At 38.4% G+C, this 16,360-nt stretch overlaps 1 protein-coding gene across 4 annotated transcripts; it reads right to left on the bottom strand.

Annotated features, from left to right (window-relative positions):
- Positions 1-939: 939 nt before the first annotated feature.
- LOC133548068 (zinc finger protein Gfi-1b-like) lies at positions 940-13,777 on the bottom strand. 4 transcript variants are annotated; one of them, XM_061893482.1, is made up of 7 exons: positions 13,588-13,777; positions 11,597-11,706; positions 9,609-9,808; positions 9,309-9,540; positions 9,131-9,232; positions 4,535-4,695; positions 940-1,130 (listed from the first exon to the last, which is right to left on the bottom strand). In XM_061893482.1, the coding sequence occupies exons 3-7, from the start codon at positions 9,802-9,804 to the stop codon at positions 961-963; spliced, it is 861 nt and encodes a 286-aa protein (XP_061749466.1). In that variant the 5' UTR covers positions 9,805-9,808; positions 11,597-11,706; positions 13,588-13,777; the 3' UTR covers positions 940-960. The 4 variants fall into 4 exon arrangements, with proteins under 4 accessions (XP_061749466.1, XP_061749469.1, XP_061749467.1 ...); XM_061893485.1 differs by having other exon boundaries at positions 9,455-9,540; positions 13,588-13,768; XM_061893483.1 differs by having other exon boundaries at positions 4,535-4,700; positions 9,344-9,540; positions 13,588-13,767.
- Between the last annotated feature and the right edge of the window lie 2,583 nt (positions 13,778-16,360).

Below are 16,360 nucleotides of genomic sequence, written 5' to 3'. Positions count from 1 at the left end.
ACTTGTTCAGTTCCTTTGGGAATCTTTACTCTGACCTTCGGGAGATACTGTTTTGTGTTGAGGTCGTGTTCAAGGTCATTCCTCCAACTTCAAATTGATTAATAGTCATTACAAATAAGAATCAAGATTAATTTGAAAATCAGTTTTCTTGACACCCCTAATATATAGATTTTAGGCAATAACGCCCATTCGTAGTTTGCACCATGTTTAGCTTTTTCCTATCTAATACCTGTTAATAATACTTAAGATGCTAAGAAAAAAAAGTGCTTTCTTTAATGGAGGTTACTATCATTAGTTTAGGGGAGCAGCTCCACACTGTATCGGTAATAATACTTAAGATGCTAAGAAAAAAAAGTGCTTTCTTTAATGGAGGTTACTATCATTAGTTTAGGAGAGCAGTTCCACACTGTATCGAAACACACTATTAACCATACTTGCCAACCCTCTTGGATTTTCCGGGAGACTCACGAAATTCAAGCCTAGCTGGAGGCCACGCCCCCCAACATCGAGTCAGACCTGACTTAATGTTGTGACCCTCTTAAACAGGACAATACTGCCATCTACTGTACATAGAATAGAATGTAAATACATTCTACATTTAAGTGCAGTCAAGGAACATGCACTAGGGAGTCTGTTGTTCTGAAGCCCTCAGTAAAGAGACGTAACTTCATCATGTCGCCTGGTTATTGACTCCAACCCATTATATTACATGGCATTAAATGGCAATAATGAGCAAAGGCAATCATACTAATTGAAGAAAATCATCTGATACTGATCTGTGGCCAATCAGTCGGCACATTACTAAATCAAAGGGCTACCAAATTATTTATTTCTGTTACTGCAACCCTCTTTGGCAGCTAACTAAGTGGGCCTGAAATATGTTTTGCGCTCTTTTTGGTTGCTAGCAACTACAATAAAATCTGCTGATATATGTCTCTTAAACAAGGTGCTCACCTTGTGTTAGCGGTGGGCACACTGGTGCTGCCACAAGTTCCGTCGGTCCTGGAAGCTGTACAGGCAGCGAGGGCAGCGGTGGGGCCAGTCGCCTTTGTGCTTGCGGCTGTGGGTGATGAGGTTGGAGCTCTGGCTGAAGCCTTTCCCGCATATGTGACACACGTGGGGTTTCTCACCTGGCACACAAACAACACGCAGGACAAGGGGACAGATAAGAATGACAAAAATCCAAGCAAATTAATATGGATTATGTTAATCAGAGATACTATCAGTAACAATATTCACGACAATATGTAATTTCAGGAGAAATTGCATGTGAATGCCAAAAGTCAAACTGAAATGCTAGCTTCTGCAAAATGAGCTAAAAAGGTTAGCAGTTAGCTTGTTTCAAATACTAAGTTAAATGACTGAGGGAAGGATGGGCTCATTGGCGTTGTTAGGCCTAAAATATTATTAAGTCCCCCTAAATAATCCATCCATTTTCTACCGCTTATTCCCTTTTGGGGTCGCGGGGGGGGCGCTGGCGCCTATCCCAGCTACAATCGGGCGGAAGGCAGGGTACACCCTGGACAAGTCGCCACCTCATCGCAGGGCCAACCCCTAAATAATTTGGTGTTATATTTTCTTTTCTTTTTTTTTTTACAAAGTTGCCCTAATATGAGTTTAAATAAATAATCATATACCCTGTCATTATTCACTCAGTTTCCCCTCACTTCATAGCCTAAGGTAGAGAGGCCCTTTCAGTGTGTCAGTGTCCAATCCATTCCACTTGTTCATGTAGAAAATGCCCACATCACTCAAAATCCAGTCCAGATTTTCTCTGCGACCTTGTTTGCAGTCCTGCAGGTGTGCAGCTTTGAAGCACACTGCGCTGCAGAATAACAACGTGAACGGATGCAAAATGGACATAATAAACTTGTTCAAGAAAGTAAGTATTCATCACTGCTTGTAGTAAAATGTATTAGCTCCACTTTACACCAGGTCTGTGTTTGACGAATAAAACCTTGTCTAGCGCACTATAGACAACCTTTGTGCACGTCGTACATTTGTTGTTTTGCAGGCAAAAGTTACATTCCCACTCTAAAACAATGCTGCTACTTAGTTAGCTAGTAAGCCTGAAATGCTTCATGAAGGTCCTGGTTATTTATAAAGTTAAATGTGCACTCTTTTTTTACCATTTGCTATCTTTGGGTTTACTTCCTTGTGGAGCATCAGCTGTGTTTCTCACTTAACACATCGAGGAAAACAGGAGCTGAGCTCATTCACGTATGACTATCATCAGTACATAATAATAATAATCACTCCACAACCCCTACTGACCTGTAGGAGTCAGGGCAGAGGAGCACAGGACGTGAGAGGGGAGAGGCCTCTACTGGAAAGGTGAGTAGGAGAATAATGATACATATAAATACAAACCCCGTTTCCATATGAGTTGGGAAATTGTGTTAGATGTAAACATAAACGGAATACAATGATTTGCAAATCATTCTGAACCCATATTCAGTTGAATATGCTACAAAGACAACATATTTGATGTTCAAACTGATAAACTTTTTTTTTTGTGCAAATAATCATTAATTTTAGAATTTGATGCCAGCAACACGTGACAAAGAAGTTGGGAAAGGTGGCAATAAATACTGATAACGTTGAGGAATGCTTATCAAACACTTATTTGGAACATCCCACAGGTGTGCAGGCTAATTGGGAACAGGTGGGTGCCATGATTGGGTATAAAAGCAGCTTCCATGAAATGCTACGTAATTCACAAACAAGGATGGGGCAAGGGTCACCAATTTGTAAGCAAAATGTCGAACAGTTTTAGAACAACATTTCTCAACGAGCTATTGCAAGGAATTTAGGGATTTTACCATCTACGGTCCGTAAAATCATCAAAAGGTTCAGAGAATCTGAAGAAATCACTGCACGTAAGCGATGATATTACGGAACAATGATCCCTCAGGCGGTACTGCATCAAAAACAGACATCAGTGTGTAAAGGATATCACCACATAGACTCAGAAACACTTCAGAAAACCACTGTCAGTAACTACAGTTGGTCGCTACATCTGTAAGTGTAAGTTAAAACTCTGCTATGCAAAGCCAAACCCATTTATCAACAACACCAAGGAACGCCGCTGGCTTCGCTGGGCCCGAGGTCATCTAAGATGGACTGATGCAAAGTGGAAAGGTGTTCTGTGGTCTGACGAGTCCACATTTCAAATTATATTTGGAAAGTGTGGACGTGGTGTCCTCCGGAACAAAGAGGAAAATAACCATTCGGATTGTTATAGGCGAAAAAAGCAAAAGCCAGCAACTGTGATGGTATGGGGGTGTATTAGTGCCCAAGGCATGGGTAACTTACACATCTGTGAAGGCACCATTAATGCTGAATGGTACATACAGCTTTTGGAGCAACATATGTTGTCATCCAAGCAACGTTATCATGGAAACCCCTGCTTATTTCAGCAAGACAATGCCAAGCCACGTGTTACAACAGCGTGGTTTCAAGGTAAAAGAGTGCGGGTACTTTCATGGCCCGCGTCCAGTCCAAACCTGTCTCCCATCAAAAATGTGTGGCGTATTATGAAGCGTAAAATACGACACCGGAGACCCCGGACTGTTGAACGACTGAAGCTCTACATAAAACAAGAATGGGAAAGAATTCCACTTTCAAAGCATCACCAATTAGTTTCCTCAATTCCCAAATAATTATTGAGTGTTGTTAAAAGAAAAGCTGATGTAACACAGTGGTGAACATGCCCTTTCCCAACTACTATGGCACATGTCGCAGCCATGAAATTCTAAGTTAATTATTATTTGCAAAAAAAAAAAAAAGTTTATGAGTTTGTTCATCAAATATGTTGTCTTTGTAGTGGATTCAACTGAATATGGGTGGAAAAGGATTTGGAAATCATTGTATTACGTTTATATTTACATCCAATTTCCCAACGCATATGGAAACGGGGTTTGTAAATATATATATATACATATATATACATATATATATATATATATATATATATATATATACATATATATATATATATATATATATATGTATATATATATATATATATGTGTGTGTGTGTGTGTATATTGTTTTGTTGGATTGATTACAAAAAATAATAAGATTAAAAAAAAAAAGAGAATCGATTCTGAATCGCACAACGTGAGAATCGCGATTCGTATTTATATATATATATATATATATATATATATATATATATATATATATATATATATATATGTGTGTGTGTGTATTGTTTTGTTGGATTGATTACAAAAAATAATAAGATTTAAAAAAAAATGAGAATCGATTCTGAATCGCACAACGTGAGAATCGCGATTCGTATTCGAATCGTTTCATCCCACACCCCTAATATATATATATATATATATATATATATATATATATATATATGTATGTATGAAAGACTTATGTATATAGGTGTGTGTGTGTGTGTGTGTGTGTGTGTGTGTGTGTGTGTGTGTGCGTGCGTGCGTGCGTGTGTGGAAAATAGCACAGTTGGGTTATTATGAGGAGCAATGGACGTTCACACACAAAGCCAACAGAGACCCACCAGTGTGTATGAAGGTGTGTTTCTTCATGTCCGACTTCTGGTGGAAGCGTTTGCTGCAGTACTGGCATGCATACGGCCGGGTGTCAGAATGGATGAGCAGATGAGTGGAAAGGGTGGAGGAGCGCTTGAACGCTTTTCCACACTCTGTGCAGGCAAACGGCCTGTCCTAACAGAAACAAAGGCAACTTGTTATGAAATCTACCTGCTATTATTAGGTCTGGGGTGCGTCACGCGGGAATCTCATGTCAAGACAAAACTTAGCTGGGCACCAACCTCTGAGGTTGTCAACATACCAGGAACGGTACTTGGACACACCCTGACTGTCTGGTGTGTGCTTTTTATTTACTTTCACGTTCATTTTTGGAAATACTGGAACGTGTACCTCTAGTGGTATTCTGGCTCTATCTAGTGGTACGCCAAAGAATCACTTGATTACAGTACGGCGTTTAAATTTCCTGTATTCAAACACAGTGCTACTGTTCAAATTGTGTGTAATGTTACAGTGACCAGTTACACCGTGGACAAATTACCACCTCATCGCAGGGCCAACACAGATAGACAGACACCATTCACACACTAGGGACAATTTAGTGTTGCCAATCGACCTATCCCCAGGTGCATGTCTTTATAGAGAAAGTGCAATATTTATTTTTAATGTTTTTTTTGCTTTGCCCGTGTATCATTTCTCAGTTACGTTTTTCGTCTCTGCATAGTTCATGTGTAATCATGTAACGTGCTAAAACATGTCATAAGTGTTCATTTTGACAGCAGTTATTTATTTATTTCATATTGTGTATAAACTACACTGGTTGTGCACAGTAATTGGCAACTCGGCCACTGTCCCACATATACATATATATATATATATATATATATATATATATATATATATATATATATATGTATATATATACATATACATACATATACATATACATATATATATATACACACATAAATATATAAACTTAAAAATTAAAGTACCACTGAGAGTCTCACACACACACACACACACACACACACACACACACACACACACACACACACACACACACACACACACGGTGTGGTGAAACGACTCTGCATTTGACCCATCCCCTTGTTCCACCCCCTGGGGGGTGAGGGTAGCAGTGATCAGCAGTGGTGGACGCGCTATGGAATCATATATCATACATACATACATACATACATACATACATACACACATACATACACACATACATATCATACATTCATACATACATACATACATACTGTATATCATACATAAAATATGGCATCATACATACATACATACATACATACATATGTACATACATATATAGATACATACATACATGCATACATACATACATACATGCATACATACATACATACATACATACATACATACACACATACATACATACATATCATACATACATACATACATACATATCTCTCATACATACATACATATATATCATACATTCTGTATATCATACATACAATATGGAATCATATATCATACATACATACATATCTCTCATACATACATACATATATATCATACATTCATACATACTGTATATCATACATACATGTACTGTAGCATACATACATATAACATACATATAGCATACATACAACCTACAATATACATACATAGATACATACAACATACATATGACATACATACAAACATACACACATACATACATACATACATATATACATACATACAAGGGTTGTACGGTATACGGTGTACTCTTAGTATAGTACTGCGATACTAATAAATCATATTCGGTACTATACCGCCTCTGAAAAGTACCAGTTCGCCATCCCCCCGCACTTTGTCGTCGTCACGTTGTGTCATTGCTGGTTGATGAGCAGACGAGCATGTTCGGCAGTGCACAATCACGGAGTACTTACAAGCAGACACAGTGTGTAGACAGAAAAGGGAGAATGGACGCATTTTGGTTTAAAAACTAACAGTAAAGGTGAAGTTGTAACACTGAAACGCCCTCAGGAAGAGGTGCTTTAAGACATGGCTAACTAGCTAGCGGCTAACGTCCATCCACCGTCGGCAGTGTTTTAGCTACTTCAAAATCACTAATCCTCGCCTCTATGGCGACAAATAAAGTAAGTTCCTTACAAGTATCTTCCCTGCAGGACTAGAAATAGCTAAACATGCTTCACTACACACCGTAGCTCACCGGCGTCGAAATGTAAACAAACACCATTGGTGGATCTACACCTAACAACATCCACTGTAATGATGTCAAGTACAGTAGCGTTTCTAGTCGATTCTATGATCACGGCGATGTTTTTTGACATCAGAACATCTTTTTTTATTTTTTTATTAATATTTTGTTTATAAACTAAGGAAATATGTCCCTGGACACATGAGGACTTATATAACATATAAATACAAATTAAATATGTGCAATAATTAAATGATTGATCAAAACTACTGCTTAAAACAATAATTATTATAATCATAAATTATCATGATTTATATTTGTGAATTATAACAGTTAGGATTTATATAAAACAAAATGCATGGTATTTATATTTATGTATATGTGTCTACATGCATAGACATATATACCGTAATTTTCGGACTATAAGTCGCAGTTTTTTTCATAGTTTGGCCGGGGGTGCGACATATACTCCGGAGCGACTTATGTGTGAAATTATTAACACATTACCGTAAAAAATCAAATAATATTATTTATCTAATTCGCGGAAGAGACAAAGAAAATGTCAGCAATCGTTACACACACGTCAACCAATAAGAATTCGGCGGGGGAGGGTCATGGCAGAAGTGCATTGTGGGTCATGGAATGCTAACTGCTATATGCTATATGCTACTGCCATAGCTATTAAAATGGATCATTTCATCGTTGGCGGTAACTTAAAAACTGAGCAAGGCTGAACAAAAATGGCACCGAAAAGGAGATCATGTACTGCAGATTCAGTGTTTCCCACAGGTCAGGCATCTATTTGTGGTGGTGTGGTCGGGCGGCGGGGGGTAGGTAGGGGGTGTCAGCGGCGGCGGCGATGACCAAGAAGAACTCGGAGTTGGAATATAATTACAACACTTTATGTACATATTTATATAATATTTACATATTTATATAATATGTAACTACAAGCTCCATTCACAGACAGAGTCCCATTGCTTTTATGAGCGTTCGAGCGAGTCAAAAGACAAAAAAATAAAATAATAAAATAAAATATTTGTGGCGGCCGTAATTCTTTCGTAGCGGGCCACCACAAATAAATGAATGTTTTGGAAACCCTGAGATCACAAGCTGGACGTAGTGAATTATGCAGCAGAAAACGACAAGAGGAAGCGGCGCATACCTTTGGAGTTGGCAGAGTTGTTTAGAAGCGACATCGAGGTATCGATTAGGAGTGACAGATTGTTGGGTAAACGTATAGCATGGTCTATATGTTTTAGTTATTTGAATGGCTCTTACCATAATATGTTACGTTAACATACCATGTAACCTTCTCAAAACGTACACTTATTCAGCCTGTTGTTCACTATTCTTTATTTTAAATTGCCTTTCAAATGTCTATTCTTGGTGTTGGATTTTCCATCCATCCATCCATCTTCTTCCGCTTATCCGAGGTTGGGTCGTGGGGGCAACAACCTAAGCAGGGAAACCCAGACTTCCCTTTCCCCAGCCACTTCGTCTAGCTCTTCCAGGGGGATCCCGAGGCGTTCCCAGACCAGCCGGGAGACATAGTCTTCCCAACGTGTCCTGGGTCTTCCCCGTGGCCTCCTACCGGTTGGACGTGCCCTACACACCTCCCTAGGGAGGCGTTCGGGTGGCATCCTGACCAGATGCCCGAACCACCTCATCTGGCTCCTCTCGATGTGAAGGAGCAGCGGCTTTACTTTGAGTTCCTCCCGGATGGCAGAGCTTCTCAACCTATCTCTAAGGGAGAGCCCCGCCACACGGCGGAGGAAACTCATTTCGGCCGCTTGTACCCGTGATCTTATCCTTTCGGTCATGACCCAAAGCTCATGACCATAGGTGAGGATGGGAACGTAGATCGACCGGTAAATTGAGAGCTTTGCCTTCCGGCTCAGCTCCTTCTTCACCACAACGGATCGGCACAACGTCCGCATTACTGAAGACGCCGCACCGATCCGCCTGTCGATCTCACGATCCACTCTTCCCTCACTCGTGAACAAGACTCCTAGGTACTTGAACTGTTGGATTTTATCAAACAAAGTTCCCCCCAAAATGCGACTTATACTCCAGTGCGACTTATGTATGTTTTTTTCATTCTTTATTATGCCTTTTCTGCCGGTGCGACATATACTCCGGAACGACTTATAATCCGAAAAATACGGTACATACACACACTATACAAATATATAAATTAAAAAAATATATATACAATAAAAATAAAGATATGTTGTGATTAAAATCATTCATTAAATGTATTATTTATCTTTACTTAAATAGATGTATATATTATTAAATGTACTGTAATATAAATAATAACAATAACAATAATAAAAATAAACATCTGGGAAAAATTCATACGAGGAATCATTATTGTAAAATCCTACCGAAGCAAGCAATCAATGCTTACCTTTCCCCTGTCTGTTGTGTACGACAGGATGCGTGCTGACGTCCTGGTTCCATGGCACTTGTACATGTGTCTCTTGAAACCGGACACATGCGTAGTAAATATCTGCAAAATTAAGAATACAAAAAATGCTTCTTTTTTTAAAAAATGTGTTCCAAATAAGGTATTCAATATACCGTACAAGCGTGCTCGCATTTTGAAGGCTCGATGACCTACTTTGCCACAGAGTGGACACTCTTTTCTGGGAGAAATTTTCTTTGAATTGTCATGGAACTTCTGGTCCTGGAAGTATGGATGTAAAACTTCAATTTGCCTTTCTGAACTCACTTGAGGTCTGGAGCAAACAGCGGCTTGAGGGTCTTCTTTGGAAGTATCTTTGTGGTCTGGACAGCAGGGATCAGCAGAAGTGGGCTCTAGGAGGAAAGTCCGGACCGTTTCAAAGTCAGATATCATATCCATATATGTTATGTGAAATGTTAACCTTCAGAGGACTTGTTATCAGGAAAGTTCTGCAGTGATTCAAGGATGACTGTGTCAATATCCTGCATGGGTGCAGTGGCGTCCCCCTGGGATGTGTACCAGGGCCCCTTCTCTTTTTCTGCTGCATTCATTACAGGACTCAGTTCTGACTGAAGGGGCTCTAAACCTCCTCGCTTTACTAAAAATGACCGAGGCATCACCCTGGAGGGAAAAGAAAAGCATATCTGATTAACATTCTACTCCAGGAACGGACACAGACATTTATTCCAGTTACGCCAATCAACAATGTTCTGATCTTAATCTCACATGTCATCATTAAAACTGGCGTGGTTTTCCTTTGTTAGATTTGTTTCTGGCAGCTCCTATGAGAATGCTAACCTAATTCCAGTCTAAAAACAATAAACATACAAGTCACACGCAGTGCTTAAGTCGTCCATAAGATGGCAGCATAAATACATTTTTAAATGGAGCTTGTGTATTAGTGTAGGGGTTCTCAATCTTTTTTCAGTGATGTATCCCCTGTGAACATTTTTTTGATTCAAGTACCCCCTAAACATCATTTTTGGTTGAAAAAAAAGAGATAAAGAAGTAAAATACAGCATATGTCATCAGTTTCGGATTTATTAAATTGTGTAACAGTGCAAAATATTGCTCATTTGTAGTGGAGTTTCTTGAACTATTTGGAAAAAAATATATACAAATAATAAAAAACTTGTTGAAAAATAAGCAAGTGATTCAATTATAAATAAAGATTTCTACACATAGAAGTAACCATCAACTTAAAGTGCCCTCTTTGGGGATTGTAGTAGAGATCCATCTGGATTCATTAACTTAATTCTAAACATTTCTTCACAAAAAAAGGAATCTTTAACATCAATATTTATGGAACATGTCCACAAAAAATCTAGCTGTCAACACTGAATATTGCATTGTTGCATTTCTTTTCACAGTTTAAGAACTTACATTCATATTTTATTTAAGTATTATTCAATAAATATATTTATAAATGATGTTTGAATTGTTGCTATTTAAAAAAAATAAATTAAAAAAATCTCACGTACCCCTTGGCATATCTTCAAGTACCCCCAGGGGTACGTGTACCCCAATTTGAGAACCACTGTATTAGTGTAAGTAGGGACAAATATGAATGTGAATTGAATAGACCAGGGGGGGGGGGGGTCTACTCCCAAGTGGGTCGGACTGGTAAAATCACGGCACGATAACTCAAAAATAAAGACAACTTCAGAATTTTTTCTTTGTTTAAATAATAGAACAAGCACAAATGTGAAAATCCTAATGTTGTTAGGTTTTTTTTTACACCTACGTGTTACGGTTAATAATTTATCTGTCGTCACTTATTTTTTCCGAATAAATTCTGAATAAAAACTGTTCATCAGTCAACTCATTGGCGTTCATTTTCAATATATATAGATTAAAAAAAAATACATCAAAATCAAATTACAAGATGTTTTTTATGTAGTTTGATCATTTTCCTCGACCGATGTACTAACATGTAGTTTATTTTGTACATATGTAGCATCAACTACAAATATACAAAACATTGCTTTTGCTACATTCAGTAGGCACATTTAGAACAGCTGTTTCTTTCATTCTAAAATTTCAGGTTAACTTTTATACTTAGCAAACTGATCCCGCGGGCCGGATAAAACCTATTTGCGGGCCTGATCTGGCCCTCGGGCCGTACGTTTGACACCCCTGGAATAGACAGTTACAATATGAGAACAGTGGTTTAGGGTTTCTTAATTTCTGTGCATTAACACTGCTCTGCTGTGATTTTTTTAAAAATTTTTTATCAGATTAATACTTAACTAGGCGTAGCAAAAAAGATAAACATTTATTATTGATGACTGACAATAGTTTTTTTTGTCTTTGATAATGAAAATATGAGTGAGTCAACTGAACAATAAAAATTATCAAAGTTAATCCGTCTTCTGCCATTCTAGTCACTGTCGTGGACAATTCACCCACCTTGCTTCCAGCGCCACCCACACTAGATTGGAGGACTACAGATGGAAACTATGCTTTAATCTGGCTCATCTACAGTCTGTACAGATGATTTTTCATTAGTGTGCACTGTCCTGAAGAAAAAAATAGAAACAAATACATTAAAAATACTGCAAATACATGAAAATGTACTGACAACACTGCACAAAAAGAGTTTAGATAAAAAAGACTAGATTTTAGGAAAAAATACTAAAATCTAGTGGAATTAACCAGCTGCATGGACAGATTATTTTACTTATTAAGACATCCTAATGATAATACATAACTAACATGACTTTTAGACAGAAATAAGTATTTTATTCAACTCTATTCAAATTCCAATTCTTAAAATAAGCATCCTCAAGATGTTGCAGAATCTTCAAACAATAATTTCTACATGGGGAAAAATCAAAATACCTATTTGAATATTTATTTTCCTCACTTTATATTTTTATATATTTAGTTATTTTTATATATTGAAAATATAAATACAAAAATGCAATGCTTGTATTAAATAAATTAAAACTAAGAAATTTCGAAAAAATAAAATGTTAAATCTTGGCAAGTGGCAAAAAATTTGCAGTGTATAAATTCAACAATCATTTATTTTCCCTATGCGATGAATAAAGTTTATCATTTATATTACGGCTGTTAAAAATAAGTTGACTAGTGTGAGTATTAATTTTAAAAAAAGCTTGAATAATGGATATACGCAGATTATGCAGGCAATTAATTTTTAGCCTATCCATGCTCCTTTACCTCAACCGTGGATGATTAACTGAAAAGTAGAGCGGGTTGTTATACCGTCAGTGATCAGATCAGTGCATAGGTCAGTACAAAAATGATTGAGGAGAAGCGACTGGTCTGCTCACTGGGAAATTTCACTCCAAACTAAACCTTGAAAGGACGTTAGATTAAACGATTACCAGATTACGAGCAAATAAATCATGATGTGCATTCAAGTAAAATAATTTAAAAATATTCCTGTATTACATTCTGACAAAATTGCATTTGCGTCCAAATATAGGGATCCTTTTTTAAGTCAATTTTAATTACGCAAGTGTGTAATAACCTCTGATTAATCATGGATAATCCAAATTCAAAACTGCATCACGAATGAAAAAAACACTACTTTTGACAAAAAGAAGGGCAAGGTGTGCATTTTTTTGTGTTTGATTTTTATACGACTGACAAGTCATATATGGGGACGGCGTGGCGCAGTGGGAGAGTGGCCGTGCGCAACCCGAGGGTCACTGGTTCAAATCCCACCTAGAACCAACCTCGTCACGTCCGTTGTGTCCTGAGCAAGACACTTCACCCTTGCTCCTGATGGGTGCTGGTTGGCGCCTTGCATGGCAGCTCCCTCCATCAGTGTGTGAATGTGTGTGTGAATGGGTAAATGTGGAAGTAGTGTCAAAGCGCTTTGAGTACCTTGAAGGTAGAAAAGCGCTATACAAGTACAACCCATTTATTTATTTATTTATTTAAGTCCCATTTCTTTATGCTATAATGTGGTAATTAGTCATTAAGGGCACAATGTCGGGATTGGACGGTTATAAAATGACTTTGGTGAGCCACTCAAAACTGGGTGGCGAGCTACTTGTAGCTCACGAGCAACTTGTTGGAGACCCCTGATCTACAATCGGTCTAAAGTTGAAAAAGTCTAAAGAAAAACAACCTTTTTGTTGTTTTGTTTGTAAAAACAGACAAAAATGTGTACAAATATTTTTTTAGAATACTATTTTAAATTTTATTATTGTTAATAATAGCAAATGAAATAAATATTGTCCAATAACTTTTTGTTTGTTCCAATCAATAACCACAATATTGAAGACCATTAAGAGAGCCGATATCACAACACAAAATACCAAAGTCTTAAAAAAAGCATGATATATTATTTCAAAAATATAATCATCATTACTGTTTTGAACTATACTACTCCGGACATAGGTAAATATGCTGTGTATAAAACTCACCGATGTACAGTGGGTTACAGGCAAAGCACGCTCATACCGCTGCATGAAGATGAACGAGGTTGTCGGTCATGAGGAGGAGGATTGTTGAAGGCTTTTAGAGAAGGAAGTGTTTTCATCTGTCAGCCAACAACCACACTGCTTCCTTACACTAACCAAAACCGTGCAGATTCTTGTCAGAGCAGAAATCTGTTCAGGTTCAGACTTCAAAACCACTGTGTAGACAGACAGTATCATGCCGGAGTTACATTACAGTGTAATGAATTTTTCTTTGAAGGGAATTTGGCCAATCATCCACAATCCCTCTGGGAGACAAGAACACACATCTTTCCCTTCGATGTGCATTCTAAATAGTGAAAAACCTTTAATACGAGGTGGCTAATAATGCCGGTAATCAGGGTTCATCTATTCAGCCTACAAAGCCTTCTAAAAACATCCAAAAACCTCCAACAGCGCTCAATTTATATGCTGTGACCTGCATATTAATAAACAAGCTACAATCGTTCATCTCACCTGTATAGTAGAAAGTTGTGGCACCAAGTCGGGACGTTGGTCAACTTTGAAAATCCACACCGTCCGTTCACATTTGAACCGATATGGTACCAATTCCCGGTACCTGGGAATAGATACTGGAACTCAACGGTGCTATGTGTGTTAATAAATGTTATTTTTCTCAATAAAATCATATCAACATTTAAAAATTTGCTAATGATAACCACTGTTCTAGTTTTATTATCAAATTTCTGAGTCTCATTTGCAGGTACAGCATGACAGTAAGTTGGATTTGCAGTAGTAAGTCCGACACATCCAACAGTAGCATATAGTTTATGCCAGGGGTCTCAAACTCAATTTACCTGGAGGCCACTGGATGCAGAATCTGGGTGAGGCTGGGCCGCAAGAAAATATTTCTTAAAAAAAAAAAAACATTTTGAAATGTCTTTATTTTTATTTTCAACACAAAATAAAATCAAAATATAAATCACAAAATGAGAATTGTTCACCACAACTTTCTCTGTGCAAATAAGACACGTGGGGGTGCCCCTGCACTCAAAGAAATATTGCATCTCCCACTTTTCCTGGAATTGTCTTCGCTCATCACTAACCTTTATCTTCGCTGGAGGCTTTGAAAAAGACATGTTTGTGGTTGTGGAATATATTTGTATTTAGCAGACGCACTGAGAATAATGTTATTTCCGCAATGTGTGTCGTTCCGCTTTTCCTCTCTACAGCAACACGGCGGTCGGCGGATAATAGCCGGAAAAGTAAAGTTAAAAATTAAAGTACCAATGAAAGTGCCGGGATAACGAGCGCAAAAAAGTGACAGCTCCCAGAGTGTTATCCGGCGTCATATAGAAATATATGTAGTGTTCATTGTGTGAGGCAATGCAAATTAAACAATAAAAAACAAAAAACAAAAAAAAAAAACGGTTTGAATTGGTCCAGGTTATCGGGGACTGTTATTACTGACGGACAAGTGTCGCGGTGTGACTGCAACCATCCATTTTCCATCCATTTTCTACCGCTTATTCCCTTTTGGGGTCGCGGGGGGTGCTGGCGCCTATCTCAGCTACAATCGGGCGGAACCAGGCAAGTAAAAAAACCCTCGTCTCCATGGCAACGTTTCTGTCGCTTTGACTAACTTGCCACTTTTCCACTAATGCAGAGGTAGGCTACCCAGAACGTTGAAAGAGCCATTTTGGAGCCAAATAACAAAAATTGGGGGGGGGGTTTACAGTTACGGTAGCACAATTCACAATCACGACGAACAAGTTACACGTCCATTTCGCCCAGCCGGCTCTCTGTCGGGGTATCAGCGCTGGAGTCTAGTGCGCCACAGTTTTTTATTCTTGCTTGCTCCTTCGGCGGAGTGCTTCTGAAGCTATCCGACCGCTCGTTTCCCCGGCCCGGACTGTCCAGTGGAAAAGTGGCAAAACGTTTCTCTGCTTGCATCACGCAAGTGACGTCAATGTTCGGCCCTCGAGAGCCACATACCACACTGTGATTGGAAGATTCCTTCAGCTCTGCACACAACGATGTCAAGCGCTATTCATACAAAACTTGTGGGCCGCACTAACATTAAACTTTCATATTAAGGTGGGGGCCGCATAATAACGTCTCGCGGGCCGCGTGTCTGAGACCCCTGGTTTATGCTGTGGTATTGTTTTTCGATTGCGCCCTAAAAAGCATTAATACTGTAATTATTTTTACTTATTACGCACCAGCTGTTTGATTGTAACGTGCATCTTAGTTTTAGTTTTCATGATCAAAATTGAGAGGTGATGTAGTCGTCATATAAAGTCGCTAATACTAATCAGTAACAAGTCAGTAGCAAAGCCAATGTATATCAGCATCAAGCTAGTGCATTTTTGGAAAAGGAAAGCTTTATTTTACTCGCGTTGGAGCGTTTTTGAGTCAATTTCTTTGTTTGCATTGAAAACTGGACTGATCGCTAAGTGGCGAAGTGCAAAGAGTCAGCAACCAGGCGTGACGTCATACACAACCAAGGTACCTAAAACAAGACACCATTGGATTTTAGGTGAATCGATGCCCGGTAGGACCTCCGGGATTTAGTCTGTGCCAAAAAAAAAGCACCGAACCCGACCACCAGCTTCATACTACAAAAATCAAAACCAGTGAAATTGTCCACGTTGTGTAATTTGTAAATAGTACCCACACTCTTTTACTATGAAGCCACGCTATTCTAACATGTGGCTTGGCATTGTCTTGCTGAAATAAGCAGGGGCGTCCATGATAATGTTGCTTGGATGGTAACGTA

This window comes from Nerophis ophidion, unplaced genomic scaffold (genome assembly GCF_033978795.1).
Source record: "Nerophis ophidion isolate RoL-2023_Sa unplaced genomic scaffold, RoL_Noph_v1.0 HiC_scaffold_383, whole genome shotgun sequence".
Classification (NCBI taxonomy): Eukaryota; Metazoa; Chordata; class Actinopteri; order Syngnathiformes; family Syngnathidae; genus Nerophis; species Nerophis ophidion.
Note: the sequence above shows the minus strand (reverse complement) of the source record. Positions and strands in the feature narration are given on the sequence as shown.

Bases quoted from the DNA above. Each gene is read 5' to 3' on its own strand.
- LOC133548068 (XM_061893482.1), bottom strand. From the start codon at position 9,804: ATGCCTCGGTCATTTTTAGTAAAGCGAGGAGGTTTAGAGCCCCTTCAG. The intron at 9,541-9,608 runs GTTAACATTTCA...CTTTCCTCCTAG, and splicing joins TGATAACAAGTCCTCTGAAG to AGCCCACTTCTGCTGATCCC. The intron at 1,131-4,534 runs GTGGGTCTCTGT...TTTGTGTGCCAG, and splicing joins ACACACCTTCATACACACTG to GTGAGAAACCCCACGTGTGT.